General features: G+C 32.8%; 1 protein-coding gene across 6 annotated transcripts in view; it reads left to right on the top strand.

The window, feature by feature from the left end:
• Positions 1 to 26,513, top strand: part of PHF14 (PHD finger protein 14) — a 170,767-nt gene that overhangs the window by 127,508 nt on the left and 16,746 nt on the right. Inside the window, exons 17-19 of one of the 6 annotated variants that reach the window (XM_032303975.1) lie at positions 14,703 to 14,729; positions 15,460 to 15,577; positions 22,285 to 22,449. In XM_032303975.1, the coding sequence (XP_032159866.1) occupies positions 14,703 to 14,729; positions 15,460 to 15,577; positions 22,285 to 22,431 (292 nt within the window). In that variant the 3' untranslated portion in view covers positions 22,432 to 22,449. Of the gene's footprint in view, positions 1 to 6,644; positions 9,502 to 14,699; positions 14,730 to 15,459; positions 15,578 to 22,284; positions 22,450 to 26,513 lie in introns of those variants that run through there. The other 5 variants (XM_032303974.1, XM_032303977.1, XM_032303976.1 and 2 more) reach the window with 5 other exon arrangements.

Here is a 26,513-nt window from a genome sequence, read left to right as displayed (position 1 = left end):
GAACAACATCGATATGGTACCTCAGAGTTAAAACATCCCCTGCCTTTTTTTGCATCAGCTCACATATTGACTGATCCAACCCAAATGAGTTGGGTTTCTTAAAGTCTTTTTAAGATGGAGTCCCCTTCATTCCTAGTTGAAACTGATCATTGACTTTTAGAGCCTTTAGTGAGGAAACACAGTTCTCTTGGCCAAAATAGTATCATAAACATATTTTATATGATTTCAATTCTTTCAGATTCATTGAGGTTTATTTCATGTAAAGTTGAAAAGAATGTGTATTCATCACTTGTTGAATGGAATGTCCTATAAAAATAGGTTGATATATTGTTCAAGTGTTTTTATACATATTTTACTTTTATACTTTACTTTCTATATACTTATACTATTAATTACTAAGAGAAGAGTATTAGTCTGACTATAATTGTAGATTTGTTTATATCACCTTTCAGCTTTATTAGCATTTGCTTTATACATTATTATTTATACTTATTTCTTCTTAGTGAATTATCAATATAATGTCCCTTTTAATATCTGGTAATATTCTTGTTCTGAGGCTTCCTTGGTCTGATGGTACTATAGGCACTCCAATAAGCTTTTGATTGCTGTTTGCATGGTATATCTTTTACCCTTTTTTACTTTTAACTATACCTTTATGCTTAAAATAGCTATATATTTATAATTATGATATATATATACCTCCATACATATATGAATACTCAGGTATACAGACTATATTTAAAATGGATTGTATTTCAAGTAAACAGCATATAGTTGGAACTTGCTGTTTTATCCAATTTCACAATCTCAGTCTTTTCATGAGGTAACACCATTTAGAGTTAATGTCATTATTGATATGGTTGGATTTAGATCTACCATCTTGGTATTGTTTTCTATTTATTTTATCAGTTCTTTGTTATTTTTTATTCTCTTTTTCTGCCTGCTTTTGCCTAGAGTATTTTTTTTATGATTCTATCTTATCTCCACTGTTGTCTTATTAATTAGACTCTGTTTTAAGAATTAATATTTGCCCTAGGGTTTACAGTATGTATCCTTATTGTATCACTGACACTCTTCAAATATTATTTTACTTCTTCACAATTAATGTAAGAATCTTGAAACACACACTGATGCCAGAGGTGAGGTTAAGGCTAGTTCAGTTTCCTATGAAAATCTCCCTTCCCTTTAAATATTCAAAAGTTCATTGTTATCTTCATTGTTGTAACTCAGAGACTTGTCCAGTATCATTACACTAAATAAGAATCAATGAAGTGTGTACATTCCCAAATCTCAGCATGTTTGTTTCTTCCTCTATTTCTACCTGACATTATTCTTTTTCATTTTTTCTTCCTTGAGGTATCAAAAGTGCCCATTATATAAAAACTTTAAATTTAAAGGGAGTGTGTGTGTGTGTGTGTGTGTGTGAGAGAGAGAGAGAGAGAGAGAGAAGTATATGTGAATCTCTGTATATCTACTCAATTTTCCTAAAACTTTGAAAAATAAAATCTGTTAATTAAAAAAAAAAAAAAAGTTAAAGGCAGGGGCGCCTGGACTGCTCAGTCAGTTAAGCCTCTGCCTTTGGCTCCGGTCATGATCCCAGGGTCCTGGGATTGAGCCCTGCATCAGGCTCCTTGCTCAGTCAGGGTTCTGCCTCTCCCTCACTTTCTGATCCTCCTCCCTGCTTGTGCACTCTCTCACTCTCTCAAATAAATAAATGAATAAATCTTTTTTAAAAATTAAAGGCATGTACATGGAAACATTTTAAATTTTGTTCATTATAAAAATACAAAAAATTCTAAGAGTTTAAATTCCTTTAATCTTATAGCATCTTAATATATTTACTTTTATTCATAATTATGACTTTGTTCCAAAAAATTTTTAAATATAGCTGTTGTGTATTATTTGAAAACTAGAAATATCAGAATAATTTGGAAACAATTTTCCATCATAACATTTCTTGGTATCCATTCCCTTCCCTTTTCATTCTTGTGGCTTCCTTGAGATCTTTCTCAATATCTGTTTCGCTGTTCTCTACTATGTTACTTTGTTTCACTGTTCTATTTGGCTGCTTCAGTGTTTTCTCTTGCCTTCTTTCTGTGTTTCTTACTTCTGATTAGCTCTCCATGGATTCCATTGTTTGGTTTGGCTCTATCCATTTTTACTGTTAGTATGTAACTGCATTCTGTAGCTGTAATATATTTCAGATCCTCCAAACCTTTGGATCTTTCTCTTGCCTGGTAAAATGGCTTAAACCTCAACTCCAGTCAATGTAGAAAGCTCACAGAGTAGGCCAACTGTTCTCCTGCTTCTTTATTCTCCACTTGACCCGGCTGTGCTTTACGTTATTCTCCAAATGCAATTTTCCAAGGCTCTTATGAACATTTACTGAACAGACTTAGGATAACAGAGTTAAATCTTATGGGCATGACAGTCTAAAATTTAAAATTCAATGCTTTATATCACCACTTGTAGAAGCTACTTGGCCATTCCTACCACCAGGAATGTTGCCTTTTTGCTTTAGACCTGGGTTTATAAAAAACAATGATCAGTGATTTAAGTTAATGTCTTTGAACATAAAATGATGCTGTATTGTACATCATAAAAAGATTAGATCCTAAGGAGGAAATTAGAAAATAAACTGGGTCTGGTGAAGAAAACTTTGGTTATTTTTTAAGAAAGTTTTTCTACTAGCAAAAATTTGGAAAGAGATGTTTAATTTTCATAATACTTATATTTAGATAATGAAGGTAATTTTTCTTATTAAGGTGATATTCTGATAAAATTACATTAAAAAGAAGGTGTTTTACTCATTATATGTTTTCTTTTATAACTAAGTTGATTTAGTGAATTTTGTTAGATGTGTAGGTTGGCTAATTTGCCTTACACAGTCAGTATTTAATATGACATTCTTTGACTTTTAGATCTATATTAATTGAAACTTTTAACCTGTAACTAACTTTGCATGATTCCATAAATATTTGTATGTTTCATGTTATCGGTGTTTGAATTTTTAGATTTTATTTTTCTTTTTAAATTAAATACATTATAAACAAGTAATTTGCATTTAAAGAAAACAAAAGCCTGAACATGGTATATATTAATTACATAGTGAAGTGTGGTATTTCTGGAGTAATTTTAGAGTAGTAAACATAAGCATATATAGCAGTGAAATATTTCTCATTCATTCATCTATTTTTCAGTAAAATTTATTTTTGAAATCTTTTACTTATTTTCCATGACAATGTGTTAATATTTTAAGTTATATGGATGGGATTATGTATTAAATTTTAAATTGTGTGGGAACACTGGAACCCAAGCCACAGTTCTGCTTTTGGCTAGATAAATGACCTTGAATTAAGTTATCTCTAAAGTAATTTTCTCATTTGTGAAATAAAGGCATCAATCTCATTTTTTCTCAAATTTTGTAACTTTTGTAACCTGAAGAAGCTCCAGAATAAACACTGTACAGTCCTGAAAAGAATCTCAAAGCATGTAATCCACCATTCACCTGATAATTGAATCATCTGCCCAGTATCACTACTAAGAGACAGGGAATGAGTTGCTGTGGGGGATAGAAGTGTATAAGAAATCCATTTCCTCTTAAGGCAGGTCTGATGGTTGGCAGTTTCTCTTAAGTGATTGACATGTCTCTCCTTAATAATTTCAGTCCTTGGAGTCATACAAAATAAGCATAATCCAATTCCTAGTATTAGAAACCAACTATCTTTTCTGGTTTTTCTTTCTTTTTTTAATCAAACATCCTGTTTCGTCTGTTCCTTGTATAACAAGGTTTCGATTTGTATTGGTTTTGCATAGTTTTATGAAATAAACAATATTAATGAAATTAGAGGTGAAATAAATTTGAAAATAACATTGGTTATGAATTTTTTAGTTGATAGATGTAACTAGATAATAATGTATAAGAATCTTATATTTTTAACATTTGTAATTGAACCCTAAAAATGTTATTTTAAAGTCTTTATGGGCTGGGAATTTAAATAATCCTAATGTTAGATATTTCCTATGTCCCAGACTCTATTCTTTGCTCTCTAAATGTATGATCTCATTCAGTATTTACAACAGTCCTATGAGGTAGGCACATCTCCATTTTGGAAGTTAGGTAACTGAGGTACAGAGATACTAAGCATCATGAAATAGAAATTATTCCAATTCTATATTGAAACTATATAAATTATGTATTAAAACATAAATTTTTCCCTTCCAATAAATACTTACACTACTTGATAAATCTGCTGCTCTTCTTTTAGTTCCTGAGATGTACTGAGTGCTTTTTTTTTTTTTTTTTAAAGATTTTATTTATTTATTTGACAGAGAGAAATCACAATCAGGCAGAGAGGCAGGCAGAGAGAGAGGGAGAAACAGGCTCCCTGCTGAGGAGAGAGCCCGATGTGGAGCTCGATCCCGGGACCCCGAGATCATGACCCGAGCTGAAGGCAGAGGCTTAACCCACCGAGCCACCCAGGTGCCCCTACTGAGTGTTTTTTATGGGGCACTCTGTGTGCTAGTGTTTCTCATATTTTATCTCATGTAATCCCAGGAAAGAGATACAGATTTTATCTTTATTTTATGGGAGAGGGAACCAAGAAGAATTACTTGTCCAAGATCACACAGCTGTAAAGTGGTAGAATTAGGGTTTGAGTCTAAATAGTCTTGACTATGTAGCTTATGTTCTACATAATCATTAGGTATACTGCCTCTCTAGACTACACTGTGTTAGCATATTTGACTTTATTGGGTCAAAAGAAGTAAATGCTTCTTGGCAGGCAATTCTAACTATACAAGATACAGACTACTGGTACATGCATCAGGGAAGCCCTTTGAAAATAATTACTTTTTTCTACAGTAATTTTTAAGTAAGCTTACTAGATACATATGGAACAAATACAAAGCCACAACTTGATCTCTGATGTAAAAGACCACAGGCTTTTGTCCTAGGAAGATAGTAGCCCAGACAAGTCACACTGCTTATTCTGGCTTCAAGGGAAATTTAGAATATTAAGTGAAATTGTAGGATAGAATATTAGCAATAGCTTTTTAGTGTTTTTCAAAGTTAAAATTCAAGTTAGATTTCACTGGGGTTTAAAACAGATTTCCATGATATCTAATGGTTTTATGTTCAAATTCCTTTCAAAGTTAAATACAGATACATCTTTTGGATTATCTGCTAATCTCCATCATTTGTACATGTAATTAAGATTTAATTATAGTTCTTTGGTAAATGGTGTGGTTTCTTCCCTTACATTATGTTTATGTAGTAGTTCTTAAGTTGCAGACGAAGCACTTCTCAGAATATCACATTCAGAATATGCTTAAAGCTCTGAGAGACTGAAGCACTGAGAAAAGTTAGCGCTATGACTTTTCAGCAAGGGAATTCAGCTCTTCCTATGTCCTTGTTATTTGACAAAGGACTTTAGCTCTTTCTGTTTATTTCTCATATGGTGATAAGTACATTTCTCTGAAAACTATGTTTCACATTATATTCTTTTTTTTCTTGTACAGTTTTGTTTTTGCTTTCTTTGGAAATTATTCAGCTTGGTGTTGTAGCTCTTCTCAGTAGTGCTATATTTGTCTGTGATGTGCCACTTTTCACTTTCTTTTTCTCAATGGAACTTAGAAGCATTAAACACATCTTTCTAGCAGAATTAAATACTAAAATGAAGTTTCTCTATGATGTGTGACTACTTTGACAGTTTCACCTCATCTATATAGGTACAGACAGATATCTGAAGGAAATAAATTTCTGTGTTTACCACAGTAGAAAAAAAAAATGCTCTCCTAATCACTAAGCACCTAACATTTCTCCTCTGAAAATAAAGGCACAAAGGTAGCAAATGAATACATGTTGCTAGTGAAATAATCAAGAAACAATAGAAAAAGTTTTGAGAAATAAATGCAGGTGAATGAGTGTTGAAAATCTGGCTAAAATTAGTACATTCATAATCTTCCTGGTCTTCACAGTGAGGTATTTTCTCTGCCATTTTTGTTGCACAGTCCACTAAAATAGCTAGTTCAGGATATACATTTTATACTTGTAGCCAAGCATTTCTATTATATTCCTTAACAAAGGAAGGCAGTGTAGGCCCAGGGGACAGACATCATTTGAAAACGTCCTCCCTGAGACTATAGTCGAGCAGAACCAGCCCTACTGTAACATGGCAATTAGGTGTAATTGTTTTCAGCACAGTTGCATTCAATATGCCTTCCGCAGTTTCACAAGCATTTGCTAAATTGCCATAGTTGAAGAAAAAAGAGCAAACTGCTATTTCTTGAAACATTTATTGATCAAATACGTATTTGCTTGTGTAAATATAAACTCTCCAATATTTTTATGTTTTCTGTTTTGTTTTAGTAAGATAGATTTAATTTGCAACTTTAGCTAATAATAACAATACTAATAATATAAGAGGAGGCAACTCAGTGTTTCAAAGGATAATATGATTCCATTTTAAACAGTAAGAACCTGTACAAGATCATGGCATTTAGGTTTAGGGTATCTATCTCTTTGGACCAAATCATGTTATTTGAATCTACTGTGGTATTGTTAGTATGTTTCATAAGACATAGTACAGAGCTGCTATGATCTTTAAATGTTAATGTTCTTTTCTTATCACTTTACTGTGTAGATACCCTTCATGAGACCCAACTCTGCCACAGCTCATCCTCGGAGGCAATCCTGGAAACCTCTTTTATAAGTGTGATTTTAAAAATGTGGATAACACTCTCAATAGAGTACATAAAGTAAAGGAGAACAGCTATCTTGTCCTTCCCATAAGCTTATCACTGCAAAAAGTTGCCTTTGCTTGTCAGGTTTGGATAGAATGTAATTGATTGGTTTGTTGCTTGGACTGACAAGGCAGTTAATTTGCCTGTGTGGATTTTTTTCTATATTTTTCTTCTTCTTCGTTTTTTTTTTTTTCCTTGCACTAATCAGAAACATTTGATATGTGCATTGTTGAATAATGGTAGATAATGTCTTGTCAGAATTGTCCTATTAAGTAATGTCTTTCCCTCTTGCTTCTTTGGCAAATGATGATATGCAGTGTTTGGACTTACTGAAGAGTTTTGGAAGCCTGTGGGACTTAAATGCAATGTGCTACTCATTGTTGTTGAACAATACCAGTAACAAACAAGAAAGACAATGCATTCCACTAGTCTGCTATTCTATTTCATCCAATTTAAAACATATATTCATATGTGAAATATTACATTGGGAAACAACTATAGACTCTTATTTAATGGTTATTCCTATTTATAATATTCAGCAAAAGTGAAAAACTTGTGAAGCATATGCCATTCTAGTTTTGGCTCATTAGTCCTAGTGTGAAAGCACTAATATTATTAGCATGAAACTTTTACAACTTCAAATTTTAATTTCATTAGTAAAATATATCTGTGTTGATCTCTAGATATTTTTTAGTAATACCCAATTTTATTCAGTCTTCATTGATTTAATACGAACTTTCTGTGTTCGATATAATTTTATTTTTCGTGACCTTAAATTTGAGGTTATGAAATAAGGAGGGAGATTCAAAGCTTGATGACTATACAACATGCCAACTGAAAGATCTTCATCAACATCTATATTTTTCCAGAGGTTTACAGAATTAAAATTTGATCTTCAAGTTTTAATGATCCAGTTTTAAATCAACGACAGAAATATGTTGAATATTCCATCACTCCATCTTGAACTGATTTAGAAGAGACTCTTGGCTGAAATTGAAATGTACATATACATGTAATTGTTAACTTGTTTCTTGAAATTTCCTGATTTAGAAATGTGGTTTGGACTTCTTTTCAGGTATAGTGGCAATTGAAAATAGTTTAAACTTTAGGAATAGAATAGGCGATGTTTAGATAAGCAAAAGCAAGTGCAAGTATGAAATTGCTGTATGCCAGTAATCTGTAGTTACAGTAAGGAACTTTATTATTGGATAAGATGTTTAATAAAAGAAATATGTATATACAATATGTATAAACTGAGATTATTAACGTATCAAAAGATCTTTTAACATTGGAGGAAAATTATTAATAAATAGCATGTAGCAAAACCAGTAGGCATTTTTTTTTTCTGGAATAAGGACTCATTATCTCTACGTAAGCTGAAGAGAAAGTTGATAATTATTACTGTTGCTTAATTGTAATAGATAATAAGTAAAATGACAGATTGCCATTTCCTTAAAAGAATATGCAAATGTTCCTCACCCTCCTTTGATATATGGTAAGAAATTACTAGTGGGTCATTTTATTTTAGATTTTTTGAGAAACCATTAAGCCTTGTGGTTTTGGTGTCACTATTCAAAATCCTTTCCACCTGGTTTTAATTAGAATACTACATAATCATCATTCTCTATCTTAAAATCTTCAGTGGTAGATATGCTATTCCATATTTGTTGCTAACCCTAAAATCTTTGTCACACATCACAAATACAAATCTCATAATTCATAAGATCATTGGTACTGCAAACATGTAAGAGAACTTTTAAAGGGAGTAGAATTAAACATTTTCTCCTCATAATCTCCCGAGTGCTCTCATATTTCCACAGTATATAATTAACTCGTTTCCATGATTGGTCCAATTTCTATTCAAAGGAGATATTAATGTGCCCTTAAAAAAATAGGTACAAAATGATACATATTTCACAGATGTGTGAAATCGGTAGGTTAGGTAAATGATGGCTATTTCTCACAAAGTAGAGAGAGGAAAAATACACTAATTCTATCAGGAAGGAAATTAAATGATTCGGAAGTACAGGAAGAATGACATAGTAGTATATAGTGGTGATTCTCAAACTTTATAGTGCATCAGAGTCACAGGAAGGATTTGTTAAAACACAAATTGCTGTCCATTCCATCTTTTTATTATCCTCTTCCCTACCTTACTCCTCCTGTCTCCCTCCAGTTTCTGATTCAGTAGGTCTGGGATGAGGCTTGAAAATTTGCATTTTTAACAAGTTCCTGAGTGATACTGATGGCCAGGGACCACCACTTTAAGAACCATTTGTATATAATAGTTTTTAAAAGAATCATTGTGTTGTGGTTACATAATTGATAGAAGATGGCATTAATGTCTTTAAAAGAGCCCTTAAGTTTTCCAAAAATATTTGTTTCTAGATAAGTTTATAGGAGCTGTATCTATAACATACACTGTCTTTCTTTTTACAAATTCATTTAAGCAATTTTTTTTTACTTTTTAAGTTTTTAATTTTAATTATTATAGGGACAACACTATTTTATGTAACTAATTTATGAAATTAGTCAAAGAACATAGCCTTTGTACATAATTCACTACTTCGTTTATTTAAAAAAAGGTTGGAAATTCGGGTTATGTTTGAATATGCAAGGGTTAGCTTTAACCTTTATCCATCTTTAGTTTAGAAAGGATATTTATGTATCACTTACATACCATCATTATTCATGTATTGCTTGATGTTTATCTGATTTTACACTGATGATATTAAAAATAGATTAGTGACCAATAAATAATAATCAGTTATTGTCATTATCCTATTTCCTTGTTTATACTTCCTATCACTTAATGTGTTCCTTATTTTACAAAACTTACCACTCTTTTACTTGATTCACAATATGGAAATATTTTATGAATATTTCAGCAAAATCTATTCAAGGAGTTGTAGAAGGACTTTCTACGGCAGAGTGGAATGTAATGTTTAAAAAATTTTTTTTTATCTTCTGAAACTATTTTTGACAATTGAAACTTGTTTGAGAGACTCAGCTTTAGGGTTGCATGTATATGAAGATAGATTTTTTTCCTACCTGTCTGAGTCAGCACTTTGTAAAATTACATACTATTAAGGATTGTGATTAAAAGTATTTCTGAGATGGACATGGTTTGCAAATTCTTTCTCTGTAAGAACATAGGCCTCTTTCTCCCAGTGCTCACTCTTAAGACTTTCTGCAGACCTGCTGATAAGATTCACTGCTGTTCAGGTACATAAGATATAATGAAATTGGATGTTCATGCTGGGTTTTGTAAATAAAATGAGATTGACCCCCAGCTATCATCTCATTTATCTGATTTACATTGTAAAATCAGGATCTACACTATTGATTAGAGCATAATTACTTAATTATGAACAGGGAGATACAAAGTTATGTGGGGCTTGAGCACAGCAGGTTCTACTGCTGAAAAATTTCCAAGGGCATGAGCAGATGGAGATCAGTTTATTAAAAAACAAAGCAGACGTGTTTCAGGTATGGAAATGTCTCATCATTCTCTCATGCTATGAGGCGGTACTTGACCTTAATTATGTATTTTTATATGAATTCTTTTTGTTTCATGTTTTATTTTTTTGTTTCCCTTTGGATCTTGTAATCTGGCTGTTACAGATGTAGCTAACTGAATTGATGTTATTATTTTAGTTATCATTAAATATGAATTTGGATTTCAGTAATTATCCAGATACTTTTTTCAGTTAATATACTTTCATGGGTAAAAAGTATTTTTGTCTTTCTTACCACTCATTCATTCATTATTGCCTGTGGTAAAAATAGAGGTCTATAGTGGCACTAAGGAAAAATGTTGAAGATCTCCACATTAGTCTTATATTTGTGAGATATGATCTAAAGTACGTTTTCGAATTATTTCATTTAGAAAATGGTCGTATAGATAGTTTGCACTGAAATTGTAAAATACAAGGAGTAAAATGTCTTTACTGATATGAAATGTTATTATGATTGGTAGAATACAAAATTTTGTTTAAGCGTGTATTATTTTAAAAGTTATTTAACTCATGGGCCACAGTGCAGCATTTTCTCCATCCGTTAATATGAGTAATTGAAATAATTGGCTACTATTCAATGAAAGAATCTATCACTACCATTAATAGATTTGTGTAGGTGTTTTAAGCTGCTAGTGAATTTTATTTAAGTAATGTTAATATTAATTCTTTTGATCTTTCTTATATAGAAGTTTTGCACAGAGATCATGAAAAAGTAAGGAACCCCAACCCATCAGTTCTCTCAATATTTAGTCTGTTTCCTTTTGAGTGAAGAGATGTAATAGTATATATTTTCAATCAGTATTTTACCGTATATAGACATGGACCTAAATAAAATGTTCCTTGACATAAAAAATAGTTGTGATTATGAATCAACTTGATAAAAAAAGAATGTACATTCCTTTTCAAGTCCCATGTATGGATTTTTCTTCTTCTGAAATTTAGCTTGTAAGTTGGCTATAAGTTACATGCATAGGAGGTGCACTTAATTGTTTCAGTTAGTTTAAAAATAGTTATTTAGTGTATTCTAATGAAATTATCAATTGGAAATTAAGAGGGTTAAAGAAATCCTTTGGAATATTGGTTTTTAGCCTCTTTCTTGGTATAGGCAGAAATAAATCAGTTGTTTCTTTTTACTTGTATTCATGTCCTCGGTAATCAGGTAAACCAAGGACTGCATGTTGTATGGATCTTAGACATGAACATAAGTCATTTTCTTCCTCTTCTTTGTCTAGGGTGCTATACTTAACCATATACTAAGTAAGTATTTTAAATACATATAGAATTGTGTTTCTATCTGCTTTATTATTTACATTGTATCCTTTATGAATCTGATACCTAGGAAGTTATATTTAGTAATAATCTAATTTAAAAATCAGGTTTCCTTTCATCTTAATAAGTGGGATTCATTTTATCTATTAAAACTGTGATTTTAGAATGCCCTATAGTGTTAATGTGTACAATATTTATTAGGTGTTTAAAGGATACTTCTTTAAGCATTCAATTTGTATTTTATTTAAAAAATCCATAGTATTTATTTATAGGTTAATTTAATACTCTCTTTTAAATATTTTAAGATACTGCCTTTCTACTTAGTATATGTACTATTGGTATTATAATCTGTTTTTTTTTTTTACATAGACATTTGTGTTCTTTAATAAAGTATATTGTGTATATCATTTGTGGGTCAATGACTGCTCTTGGAAAAGATTTTAAAACATTGTATTCACTATTTTTGATTAATTAGATATATATATTATGTGCTGTAGTTATGTGTTTCCAGGTATATGTGAAAAATAGTAGAGACCATAAATAATAACTTGATCAATAACTACTTCAACTTTGATTCACCTTTTAGATAGCAGAATGATTGCAGACCCTTAGGAGTTTCTGCTTTTCAATTTTTAAAAGAGATCTAAATTTGTAACATGGCCAGAATTTATTGGCTGACAGAAGTTGCTTAAGTTTCAAAGTGGAGTGTGTGTGAATGAAATAAGTAATCCAGTATTTTTACCATCTACATTGTTCCTCGGTTTCTTAAGTTCTTAATGGTATCCTTGCATTTGTCTATGATGTATTAATTCTTACAAATCCTGTTGGAGTTTACTTTGTATCATCGAGGATATTTTTGTTACCAGCACGTAAAACTATGGATGTCCTCAGTATTCTAATGTAGAAATAATAGTACTTTTTCCACATGGAAATAATTTTAGCCATTTATAGAAAGAGCTTTAATTTGCATATTTATTAACAGAACTGTTGATTTCAAGATTGATTTATTTCTCTTTGTGTTTTTCTTTCCTGGATTTTGACAGTTCCTAAGTATATTAACTGTTCTTTTTTTGTTATTTAGTCTTGCAATTGCAGTTTTTATTTCCTGGTGAGTGAGCTATAACTTTAGAGAACTCTTATAACATCCCCCTAATTCTGACAAGCAAATTTTGCCTTTCCTCTGAGACCCATTACAAATACATTAGAGTTCCATATGGAGATTAAGTCATTCTAAAAGGTATTACTAATGAAGTACTCAGTAAGGATTATGTTATTTCCAAATGGCATATACTTCAACATTATCATGTAACAAACTTAGCATATAAAACCTTTCTTTTCTCTGTGCATTTATTCTTGAGCTGGTAACTTGATTTTACAATAAATTGGAATCTGGTACAAACTGGAACTCTATCAGTGTAGCATACTTGTTTTTAAGTTCATTAGCTGGAAATACATAGATATAACAAGAAGAATCACCTGCACTGATGAATGTGAAAAATAAATTAAAATTTACCTTTATATTGATTATGGTGTTTGATGTGAGTTATACACTATAAATCATAATTTCAAGTTAGCTAACACAGCTTTAAGGTAAATATGCAATAATTAGGTTGTAATTTGATATGAACTAGGAAAACATTAATGCCATAACTCTTCACCTATCAAGAGCCCAGATTGGCAATCTGAACTCTTAGGAACATTGCGCAAAAACCTGAAGTGAAGCATAAAGGATTATTATTATCCAAAATTGAGTCCATATACTTAACTCAGTAGAAGTTCTCATTTTCATGTCTTTTAATTGTCTGTTTGCATAGTTTTACTGAGGTTTTAAGATTTGTTTTCTAAATCCACAACAAATTATTGTTCAGGAAATGCTTAGACAAATAGGGTCACAATAGAAAGCAGTAGCTGATACTTTTCAAGCAAGTGAGGACCCTGAAACCCTATAAGAAGTCGAATATGAGAATTCAAACAGAACAGCAGTTGGATAGTACTCCAAACATAAAAGGCTGGCATTCTGCTAGACATAGCAACATGTGTTACTTGTATTCATGACCCTGAGATGACAAAGTAAATTATATTTAATGTATTTTCTTGATGAAGCAAAGAATGTGATTCTTTTTAAATTTCCCATCAAAGATGATTGAAATACTAGTTTTATGCTTGAAGGAATATGCACTCAGCTGTCTAGAAGTCTCAACCTCCTCATAAATTCAGAAGTACTCATATTCTGAAGGTTCCTGTAACTATATGTCAAGTAATTGAAGTTCTAACTATTGAAAGGTAAATAAGTTGAATTGACAAGAAAGAACATAAAATTGTGTGGGCTTGCTATTTAGTCTCTTTATGTTACATTTGATGTTAGCTATATGTTATCTGTAATTTTTCTTAATGTTAGAACAACAGGTATTTGAATAATTTGACTTTTAAATATCCTTTGGTTTATTTATAATGGCATAGTAAATAAAATGCTGTTATTCCTGTTTGATTTTATTTTTCATGTAGCTAGAATTATGGTAGACAGTTTTTTCTAAGGCTGTGTCTTGAGTCTAAAAAAAGGTTTTTGGAAAAGTACATAAGTTTATTTCATTCATAAAGAGAAAGTTCTAGAGGAAGAAATGCATAAACTTGTGATGTATTGTGTTTTAAATTTCTTTATAACTGAATAACTTGGCTAATTGGCTAACTTTCTGAAACTCTTGATTTCTAAAATGGGTCTTTGGACAATTGGATTTGGTAGCATGTTTGAAATTTTTATATAACTGGAGGTTTATAGTCCCCTTTATTGTGAAAAACAATTGTTCTTCTTTATGTGTGGTTTATAGCACTAGTTCCTTCCCCCTTTTTGCTAATAAAGGTTACTGAATAGTAATTTGATATCTTATTCAAGTAATAACATGTATTATAAAATTTTTTTCTTGGTTTCGTAGTTGTGGATTTCTCAATGTTTAAATCAGTAAGAGAAACCGTATACAAAGAGAATCTGATAGATTGAAGAAAAGTATCTTAAGTTAAAAGAGCACAAAGAAAATGAGGATATAATCCTTTCTATAACATGTATACATATTTGTTATTTGCTGTCAAATTTTGGTCTTGTTTTTCCAACTGATGCAATTTTTTTTTTTTTTACAAAACAATGAAATAATGCAGATCTTTCTTCATTGTCAGCAGGATGAGATTGTCTGAAACGAAGAATAGGTATGATAGTTTTCTTAGATTTTGTACATCATAGGTGGCAACGACACTATCAAAATATTTGTTCATAAGCTTTAAGGTGTACTAGGAAGTACTTTGAAAACCCAAATGCATTGAGAGAAAGTGACAGGTAAATTTTGAGAATATTTATATTTGAGAAAAATGATACCACATTCTTAGGATGGTTTTTTTGCTAGGTTGTGTTAGCATGCTGTAAACATTAGACCATACATTTACAATCTACCTTAACTTGGAGGAAGAGTGATAAGGTATAATAAGGTATAAATTGCATAGGATTGATTACACCTTAAGTTTTTTTTAAGTAATTACAATGTATTAGATTGAATTCATAATCTAGAATTATATGTATCTTATATTAAATGTTTTTAAGCTAATGGGTAAATGATTAATTTTTGAATTTCAAAGTGAAATTATGTTAGTTTTGAACACATTTGGCAATACATGTACATTCATTCACATGTTCTTAACATTTTTACTATCAAAGTGTTCTAAATGATATTTACTTTGTTAAGTTTATTCCTGTATTTTGCTTTTTCCTAAAACATTTATTTCAGGTTTAGATTGTCTTTGTTACAGACATTCATTTAATAATTTTGTGAACTAAGCATAGAATTAACCATGTTGAAATGTATAGTAAGTTGCCATTTGTCTTTGAAAAAGATAGTTTTTTTTAATACTATTTAGATATACCATAAATCTGTTTACCCTGCAGGTGTGATGAATGCAGACTGTGCTACCATTTTGGCTGTTTGGATCCCCCTTTGAAAAAGTCTCCTAAACAAACAGGCTATGGATGGATATGTCAGGAGTGTGATTCTTCATCTTCTAAGGTAAGGAGAAAAAAAGTCCATAAGAAGAAGTGTTTTACTTCATTTTGATAGCCATATCATACCATCAGCTTCCTAACTTTAAAGAGAATTATAATTGTGAATGACCAACATTTTAATCTAATGCACTTCACTAATATTTTCTGATGGTGATTTTATAGTGCTTAAAATAAGGAATAAACAGCTTTACTAAATTATAGTAGTTTCTTCTGAAATATTTTAGCTGTTTTGTATACTTTCCAGTTAATGTAACATACTAAGTAGTGTTCTAGTCATCAAAGAAAGTCACCCTGTGCTAATTTACCACACCTAGGGAATGGCAAGGAAATTCTGCCTTGAGTAATAAGAAATTTGTTTTGACAAATATATATTAATATATATAAATATGAGTCAACAGAATAACCAATAAAATCCAATTTTATTTTGTAGATGACTCATTAAGTGTATTGTAAACGTTTGATAAAATCTGTTCTTTGAGATTGGTACGAAATAAGTCAGAAAAAGACAAATACTATATGATTTCACTTATGTGGAATTAGAAAAGCAAGACATGAATATGGGGGGAATAAAAGAGACGTCTATTTTTGAGAAAGCTAGTTTTTATAACCTAAAACTTGTTTTTTATATTTATTTAGCTAAGTGAAAAGAATAAGGTTGTTTAATATTTTATCTCCAAAAATTACTGAAGTTATATTTTTTGAATATCAACACTATAATCTCAAATTGTAGTAATATACAGTTTAAGATTATTATTTCTTTAAAGTCTGTGAATAGTTAGACTCCTGGTACTTTAACTCATTTGACAAAAATATTGAATGTATTTGAACTAAGATATTCTGGTCAGCTATAGGTTAATCACATTGTTCTTCCTTAAGTAGACAATGGAAATCAGCTATCTATCCAGGGACATGAAACCGTCTTTCTCAAATGCCATTTAAATACATTTGTCAGTCCTAGAGTTAGTTAAAATTGATATTGAATTCCTTTCGGATGGTGGAATCAAATGTGTGTATATGCATATGTGTCTTTGTTTTTTTTGGCCAAATTGTTGCCTTTAGATTTTAAGTCTAATTTTGAATATTCAAGAACCTTGATAATGGCCAAGGAGAATGGTTTGTGGATTGAGTCTAGTAATTCATTAATGAATGATCCATTTTTAATTTGAGATCCTCCAAAGGATAGAAATTCACTTTTCAGTGAATTTCAGAACATACCGAATCATGAGTAACCCCAAAGGCATAATGGGAGTGTGTATAAATGTTTGCAGTTTTACCTTTTAATAAAATATAAGTTCTTGCAAGAAAAACAAAAAACTCTAAATACATATTTTTTAAGTTAAAATGATTACCTAGGTTACCACAGAGGCCATCTGTAAAAATTTACTTATGAAAAACTGCAGAAAAACATTTGGTTATTAAAAAAAAAACCATTTAAAGCATTCTTTAATCAACTTTATTAAAAAGTTTTACAGGGGTGCCTGGGTGGCTCAGTGGGTTGGGCCACTGCCTTTGGCTCAGGTCGTGATCTCAGGGTCCTGGGATCCAGTCCCGCATCAGGCTCTCTGCTCAGCAGGGACCCTGCTTCCCTCTCACTCTCTCTGCCTGCCTCTCTGCCTACTTGTGATCTCTCTCTGTCAAATAAATAAAATCTTAAAAAAAAAAAAATAAAGTTTTACAGACTTGTATAATGATTATTAAAATAGAAAATAATGTGCATTTTATTTACTAACCAAACATTTTTGCCCAAGATTTTAAATGTATCAAAAATTATTTTCCAGGCATTTTACTAAGACCCAGATTTTAATAATAAAAGCTATTGCATGATTAAAAAAATGCTTTACATAAATTGTATTTAAAAATTTTAAAAATAGTGGTTGTATTATAGATCTTAGAGAGTTGTCTTATTGGACTCCTTGTGGTATAATACGATTTTTCTAACACATTTCTTGTGTGGAGTGTCTTCCTACCCTCAACAGGCAAATTAGGAAAGCATCTTTTAAAGGATTTATTGCCCTTTATGAATATACTTTTTTGCATACATTCTTATGAAAAGGTTCTGTACTACTATAAATGTGTATTGTTTATTCAATTTTCTTTTCTTTTTTTTATTTAATTATTTTATTAACATATAATGTATTATTTGCCCCTGGGGTACAGTTCTGTCAATTGTCAGGCTTACACACTTCACAGCACTCACCATATCACATACCCTCCCCAATGTCCATAACCAACCACCCTCTCCATACCCCCCTCCCCACAGCAACCCTCAGTTTATTTTGTGAGATTAAGAGTCTCTTATGGTTTGTCTCCCTCCTGATCCCAACATGTTTCATTTTTTCCTTCCCTACCCCTCAAGCCCCTCACTTTGCCTCTTAAATTCCTCATATCAGGGAGATCATATGATAAATGTCTTTCTCTGATTGACTTACTTTGCTTAGCATAATACCCTCTAGTTCCATCCACATCATTGCAACTGGCAAGATTTAATCTCTTTTGATGGCTGCATAGTATTCCATTGTATATATATATGCCACATCTTCTTTATCCATTTATCTGTTGATGGACACCCAAGTTCTTTCCATAGTTTGGCTATTGTGGACATTGCTGCTATAAACATTCAGATGCATGTTTCGGATCATGATTGATTTGTGGTTGTTGAACCAACCTTGCAGCCGTTGGTCGTGGTGAATAATCCTTTTAATATACTGTTGGATCCTATTGGCTAGTATTTTAGAGAGAATTTTTGTGTCTGTGCCCATCAAGGATATTGGTCTGTAATTTTTCTTTTTTGATGGGGTCTTTGGTTTTGGGGTCAAGGTAATGCTGGCCTCATAAAATGAGTTTGGCAGTTTTCCTTACATTTCTATTTTTTTGGAACAGTTTCAGGAGAACAGGTATTAATTCTTTAAATGTTTGGCAGAATTACCTGGGAAACCATCTTGCTCTGGGCTCTTGTTTGTTGGGAGATGTTTGATGACTGCTTCAATCTCCTTACTGGTTATGGGTCTGTTCAGGTTTTCTGTTTCTCCGTGGTTCAGTTTTGGTAGTTTATATATCTCTAGGAATGCATTCATTTCTTCCAGATTATCAGATTTGCTGGAGTAGAGTTGATCAATATATGTTTTAATTGTTTATATTTCTATGGTGTTCGTTCTGATCTCTCCTCTGTCATTCATAATTTTATTTATTTGGGTCCTTTCTCTTTTCTTTTTGATAGGTCTGGCCAGGGGTCTATAAGTCTTATTAATTCTTTCAAAGAACCAGCTTCTAGTTTTGTTGATTTGTTCTACTGTTCTTTTGGTTTCTATTTCATTGATTTCCACTCTGATCTTTATGATTTCTCTTCTCCTGCTGGGTTTAGGCTTTCTTTGCTGTTCTTTCTCCAGCTCCTTTAGGTGTTAGGGTTAGGTTGTATGCTTAAAACCTTTCTTATTTCTTGAGAAAGGCTTGTATGGCTATATACTTTCTTCTCAGGACTGCCTTTGCTGTGTCCCACAGATTTTGAACAATTGTGTTTTCATTATCATTTCTTTCTATGATTTTTTCAAATTTTCTTTAATTTCCTGGTTGACCCCTTCAGTTTTTTTGTAGGATGCTGTTTAGTCTCCATGTATTTGGGTTCTTTCCAAATTTCCTCTTGTGATTGAGTTCTAGCTTCAGAGCGTTGTGGCCTGAAAATATGCAGGGATTGATCCCTATCTTTTGGTACTGGTTGAGACCTGATTTGTGACCCAGGATGTGATCTATTCTGGAGAATGTTCCAGGTGCACTAGAGAAGAATGTGTATTCTGTTGGCTTTGGGATGGAATGTTCTGAATATATCTGTGATGTCCATCTGGTCCACTGTGTCATTTAAATCCTTTATTTCCTTGTTGATCTTTCCCCTACTATTATTGTATTATTGTCGATGTGTTTCTTTGATTTTATCAATTGGTTCATGTAGTTGCCTGCTCCCATGTGAGGGGCATAGATATTTAAAATGGTTAGATCTTCTTTTTTTTTTTTTTTTTTAAGATTTTACTTAATTATTTCACAGAGATCACTAGTAGGCAGAGAGGCAGGCAGAGAGAGGAAGGGAAGCAGGCTTAGCAGAGAGCCCAATGCAGGGCTTGATCCCAGGACCCTGGGATCATGATCTGAGCCGAAGGCAGAGGCTTAACCCACTGAGCCACCCAAGTGCCCCATTGTTAGATCTTCTTGTTGGACAGACCCTTTGAGTATGATATAATGTCCTTCCTCATCTCTTATTATAGTCTTTGTCTTAAAATCTAATTTATCTGATACAAGCATTGCCACCCAAGCTTTCTTTGATGTCCATTAGCATGATAAATTGTCCCCCCCCCTTAAAATCTGGAGGTGTCTTTAGGTCTAAAGTGAATTTCTTGTAGATAGTATATTGATGGATTTTGTTTTTTTATCCATTCTGATACCCTGTGTCTTTTGATTGGGGCATTTAGCCCATTTACATTCAGGGTAACTATAGAAAGATGTGAATTTAGTGCCATTGTATTGCCTGTAAGGTGACTATTACTGTATATTTCTCTGTTCCTTTCTGGTCTACTACTTTTAGGCTCTCTGTTTGCATAGAGGATGCCTTTCAGTATTTCTTGTAGGGCTGGTTTAGTGTTTACAAATTCTTTTAACTTTTGTTTTTTCTGGAAGCTTTTTATCTTTCCTTCTATTTTCAATGATAACCTAGCTGGATATAGTATTCTTGGCTGCATACTTTTCTCATGTAGTGCTCTGAATATATCATGCCAATTTCTTTCTGGCCTGCCAGGTTTCTGTGGATAAGTCTGCTGCCAATCTAATATTTCTACGATGGTATGTTATAGACTTCTTGACCCAAGCTGCTTTCAGGATTTTCTCTTTGTCACTAAGGCTAGTAAGTTTTACTATTAGGTGACAGGGTATGGACCTATTTTTATTGATTTTGAGGGGCATTCTCTGTGCCTCCTGGATCTTGATGCTTGTTTCCTTCGCCATATTAGGGAAATTCTCTATTGTAATTTGCTCCAGTGTATCTTCTGCCCCTCTCTCTCTTTCTTCTTCTTCTGGAATCTCAATTATTCTAATGTTGTTTCGTTGTATGGTATCACTTATCTCTTGAATTCTGCCGTGGTGACCTAGTAGTTTGTCTCTCTTTTGCTCAGCTTCTTTATTCCCCATCATTTGGTCTTCTCTATCACTAATTCTCTTCTGCCTCATTTATCCTAGCAGTAAGAACTTCCATTCTTGATTGCACCTCATTAATACCTTTTTTGACTTCAGGTTGGTTAGATTTTAGTTCTTTTTTTTACCCAGAAAGGGATTTTATTTCTCCAGATAGTGTTTCTCTAATATCCTCCATGCCTCTTTTGACCCCAGCTAGCCCCTTGCGAATCGTCATTCTGAACTATAGATCTGACATGTTACCAATGTCTATATTGATTAGGTCCCTAGCTGTCAGTACTGCCTCTAGTTTTTTTTTTTGTTTTTTTTTGTTTTTTTTTGTGGTGAGTTTCTCCACCTTGTCATTTTATCCAGATAAGAATATATGAACGAGAGAATAAAATACTAAAAGGGTGGCAGAGACCCCAGAAAAATGTATAGTAACCCAATCAGAAGAGACCCCAAACTGGGGGGAGAAATTTTTAAAAAATACATACATATGTGTGTGTGTGTGTGTGTGTGTGTGTGTGTGTGTCTGTAAATATATATATATATATATAATTTTAAAAAAATATATATCTATATATATTAGACTGGTGAATAGAACATAGACACCCACTTGATTTTGGGTGTATTTTGGTCTCTTAGAAGAAACTGCCTCCCAAAAGATTAAAGAACTAAAAACTTATTTATATACAAAAATAAGGGTAAATATGATGAAGGGATAGAATATGAGTTTAAAGATGAAAATTAAAAAACATTCTAAAAAAGGAATTGATAGGTTGGTTGGAACTAGAAAGAAGAAGAAAAAAAAAAAGGGGGAGAGAATGTGCTCAGGCTGGATTCTAGACTAAAGCCCTGTGCTTGATTTAGGGTATATTTTGATCTATTAGAAGAAATTGTATCCCAAAATTTTTTAGGAAAACAAAAAATCTTATATGTATACAAAAAATAAGGTTAAGTACAATGAAGGATAAAATATGACTATAATAATGAAGGTTTAAAAAGATTTTTTTTAGAAAGGTATTGTTAAGATGAACTAGTTAAAAAATGTTAAGAGAGGGAAGAGGAAAAGAAAATTAGAGTAAGGAAAAAAAATTAAATTTTAATTTAATTTCGCAAGATTAAAGGATCATGGGGTGAAAGCCATGAATTCCAGGCATTGCTTTCCCCTAGCTCTGGAGTTCAGCTGTTCTCCTTGATTGGTGAGCTTTGTCATGGCTGGATATTCTTGCTGATCTTCTGGCCAGAGGCCTGTTGTAGTGATTCTCAGTTGTCTTTACCCAGGGCGGAATTGTACCGCCTTTGCCAGGGGCCAGGCTAATAAATCTGCTTGAGTTCACGCTCAGGAGTTTTTGTTCCCTGAACACTTTCTGTAGAGCTCTGGAATGAAAATGGTGGCCTCCCAGTCTCTGGCCCAGAGGAGCCGAGAGCTCGGGGCCTCACTCCTCAGTGCGCCCTCGGAGATAAGCAGTCAATCACTCCTCTATCTCCCTGATTTCCGGCCACGCTCTGGGCTCACCTGGCCGGTGACCAAGAGTTTCTGTCTCTGGCACACAGCCCCATTGGCAGTCTCCAAATCCAGTAGATTCCTGCCTGCAGAGGAGGAAGGTGAGTTTCCCTGGATCTGCCACTTGTGGGATCCTTACTCAAAGAGCAGTGATCCGACTGTGCCTTGGATCATGGTTTAAGGTAACACCGAGCTGAAAGCTCACTCTCCGGCTCTGTCTCTGTAGTCTGCTTCCCTGCTGTGATACCTGGGAGCTCTCACAATCAGATACCCCTGATCTTTCAGTGAACCGTGGGTCCTGAGACCACAGTGTCCCTGCGAGGGCTCCACCTCGCTTAGGCTATGGAGCGATGTCCCTCAGTGGAGCAGACTTTTAAAAGTTCGGATTTTGTTCTCCACAGCTCTGCTGCTTGCCGGGAGCTGGCCCCTCCCCCACAATCTGTCTTCCCATCCTTCGGATTCACTTCTCAGCACATCCTGTCTTTCAGAAAGTGGTCAATTTTCTGTTCCTAGAATTGCTGCTCTTCTTCTCTTTGATATCTCTTGAGTTTGTAGGTGTTTGGAATGGTTTGATAACTATCTAGCTGAACTCCTGGGACCTGATGTCATTTCAGTCTGCTACTCCTCCACCATCTTGCCTCTCCAATCAGCCCCATTTATTCAATTTTTAAAGAATGGCTTTAAGTTATATAGTAAAGGGGTCCTATTTCACATATGTTAGGAGTATATCATACATTATGTAATGCACTAGAATGCCAGTAGCCATTGAGAAGGATAAGATATTTTTATTTTTGTTTTTGTTTTTTCCCTCTTTACAAGACAATAGGTCTTTGTACTCTGATGGAAATCCATTATGGAGGCTCATTGTTAGAAAACTTGCATTGTATTTTCTGTATTCTGGCCTCTGATTGAATACCAGATATAAACACCCAACTTGGTCAAAATTTCATCTAATTATGGTATCTAATCTCTGGACTGTCACAGCATTTTACTGTAAGGTTTACAGCAGTGAAGTGGATTTGTATTTTTATCATACCAACATGACTATTGTATGCTTATATTTTTTTCCAATAAAAAAGTTAAATTTATTGTAGTAGTTAAGCTGGAAACTTACTTTGTTTCCTTGAATATTTGTGTTGCGTCCATTTTGTTTTGTTCACTTTTGAAGACTTCCATTCTTGACCAGCACGTAGTAGATTTCTGTTTAAATTTTCCTTTGAAAGATGTTTGCCAGTTTGGGTCCTAAGAAGAAAGCATTGATGGATATAATGTCATGCTTTATAATTCAGTGAATTGCTTCAGAAACCATTTTAAATTAAGAAATCAGTTACATATTAATATTAAAATATTATTAACATCTGAGCCAAAATTAGTATCATCTTAGGACCTAAAAGAAACCCACAGTGGAAGTTAATATATGTTGCTTGTCCTTCATTTTCTTCTGTTGGATTTGGTGGAGTATTATTTGTTAGATAATACAGTGTATGTTTGCCGTGATCATATATTTTAATGATATGAAAAGTAAGATAGAAATAGTTATTGCCTGGAGAAGGGAAGTGAATCAGTTGCTAATAAATTTAGGTGGGAGGAAGTAAATGTGTAAAATTGTGATGACCATAAAATCACATATCCAACCTCCTTTCTCTGTGATAATCAGGATTAAGTCCAAGAAGTCTCAACTTTATTATGAAAATTCAACTCCCATATAAGAAATTATTTATTTTGCTTAGAATTTTAGATAAACTACAAGGTGAGGGTATATAGCTGAATATGTGCTTGAAAATGCATTGCACTTTAAATATTAATTTAACTGTTAATATTGTTTCCAAATTTTATGTAGCAGGGGAAACTCTAAAATATTGCTGTGTATATTCTCATGTCTTTGTCTTTCAAGTAACAGATTTATTGCTATGGGTTTTATGAGGGCAAAAACCTTCTGTCAGAAATCCTGCTTATTACTTTTATGGAAATTCCACTGAAGTCTTAAGAATATTCATCATATAATAACCCATAATTTAATGTTTTAGTACATGATAAAATATACCTACTTATAGTTAGTTTTAATATTGACTTAATAACAATTTACCTAAAAGTATGATAATGTTTTTCTAGTTGAGAAATAGTTGATTATATATAACATATTAGTTTGGGGTATGATAACATTATCATTCAATATTTCTATATAGAATGACTTTTTATTCTATCCAAACCCATGAAGTATGCATGATAAGACTTTCTCTCCCTTATCAACCCATTATAAACCTAGTTAGTTCACTTTTGTTTTCATGAAAAAGGACTACATAGACACAGATACATACCTATACACATGCTTACATGGAAGCAAATTCACACACATAGAAACACACGGAAACAGACATGCACAAAACATACCTTCTCCTATAAGCTGTGCTTCAAAGATATTTGACTAATACATCAGCTATCTGGTCAGTGTATTGGGTTTATGTTCAGTGAAGCTAGTTCATTGCTACCTGTCACCATGCATTAGTATTTTTCTTTCTGCTCTTTACTCTGTTGTGATAATAGCATCATTAATGAGTGCTGTGTGCCTGGAAAAGCAATACATTTTATTCTTAATCCTCCTCTTCACCTATCTCTTACTTTTTCTCCTCTCTCTATCCCATCTATTCATCCAAGCCAAATAACTGGAATTATCTTCAAGCCTTTCTAATCCTTGTCTCATAGAGAAAGTCACTTCCTGAGTCCTTCAAGTTTTCTTCCTTAATTGTGTCTCCAGTGTGCTCTTTGTTCCTTTCCTCCATTGCTTCTGCCTTGATTCAGTGTCTTACTTTTTCCTCATTCTATCAGTTTCTCCTATTTTGAAAACTATCTTAGTAAATCTGCCATACTCATCTATTTTACCCATTCTTTTTACTAGAGGCCTCCAAAATGAAGTGTTTGCACCCTAAGAAATAGACAAGATAAGTAATAAAATCAACTTAATTCTATATAGCTTCCCACTTCAATTTCTTACCCATCTTATAATGTAAATAATGTAAATACTGTAGTATATGTAACTTCATATATATACATACATATGTGTGTGTGTGTATATATAAAGATGCATATTTAAAATATTTTTAGTATGGAGGTACATCAGCTATAATGTTTGGATACCATACTTCTATGCTGGTACTAAAGTTGTCTTTCATAAAGTATAACTTTAATCACTTGATAAGTTTTCTGCAAGTCTTCTCCATTCTCTTCACCTTTCTAATTAATTTGTGGGGAAGAAACTTGAGACTATGCAAATATCCTATTCCTCATCAAACTTTCATTTTCTCTTTTATTCACTAGGTTTTTAGGTCATTACCATTTATTTGGATGTTCATATTGTCCCAGATTTGGCTAATAGAAACCACTTCAGGCTGGCTTCTGACACTTAAGCCCGGCTTCTATGTCCATGTGACATGACCCCAGTAATCTTCAAATACTTCCTTACTAAAGATGTTCCAGGCTCAACTATACTTTCCCTTTCCCTATTCTTGGAACCAAGCCATTTCTCCAAGGAGCTCCATTTCCTTTCAGTGGAGAATGGTATTTAGAAATCAAACTGTGGGTACTAGATGTGCTCATTATTCCTTCTAGGTCTTCTCAGTAGACAGAGCCACAGAGCCAAGGATTAGATGTATGTATGTGTACATACACATTTGCATCTATATTTCTGCCTTTGTAGATATTAGAAACCATTCCAGTTCTCTTCCTTTCTATATTTGTAACTCCCTAACAGAAAACTGGCTCCCATTATTCTTAAATATATATATTTTAAGAAGATTTTATTTATTTATTTGTATGGTTGTGTGAATGAGGGAGAGAGAGAGAAAGAGCACTCGAGCAGAGGGATCTGATGCAGGGCTTTGTCTTCTGACCCTGAGTCATGGACCTGAACTGAAACCAAGAGTTTGTCCCTCTCTAATCCCACCCTACATAGACACCTATTTTGCCTACTATAGCCTGATGGTTTTTAGATTGAATTGTTTGGGAGGAGGTAAGAGAGGGAAAGACGGTGGATATTTTACAGCTTCCTAAATAATTTTAATGAGCAGTCAAGAATAAGAATCTGTTTTATGTATATTATGAATTCTTCAGTTATTCAGAACATTTTTAATCTAAAAATTAATTTTTAGAACTTTAAACCAAGTATACACAATGCCTATAAGCCAAGTGAAACATCAACAAACCAGTTTAAAATTATGTTATATACTTACGTATAAGTTACAAGGTAGACTAAATAGTATTTTTTAAATATAGGGCACAGTTC

The sequence above is a fragment of the Mustela erminea genome, chromosome 11 (genome assembly GCF_009829155.1).
Source record: "Mustela erminea isolate mMusErm1 chromosome 11, mMusErm1.Pri, whole genome shotgun sequence".
NCBI classification, from domain to species: domain Eukaryota; kingdom Metazoa; phylum Chordata; class Mammalia; order Carnivora; family Mustelidae; genus Mustela; species Mustela erminea.
This window is presented reverse-complemented; position numbering and strand designations above follow the sequence as displayed.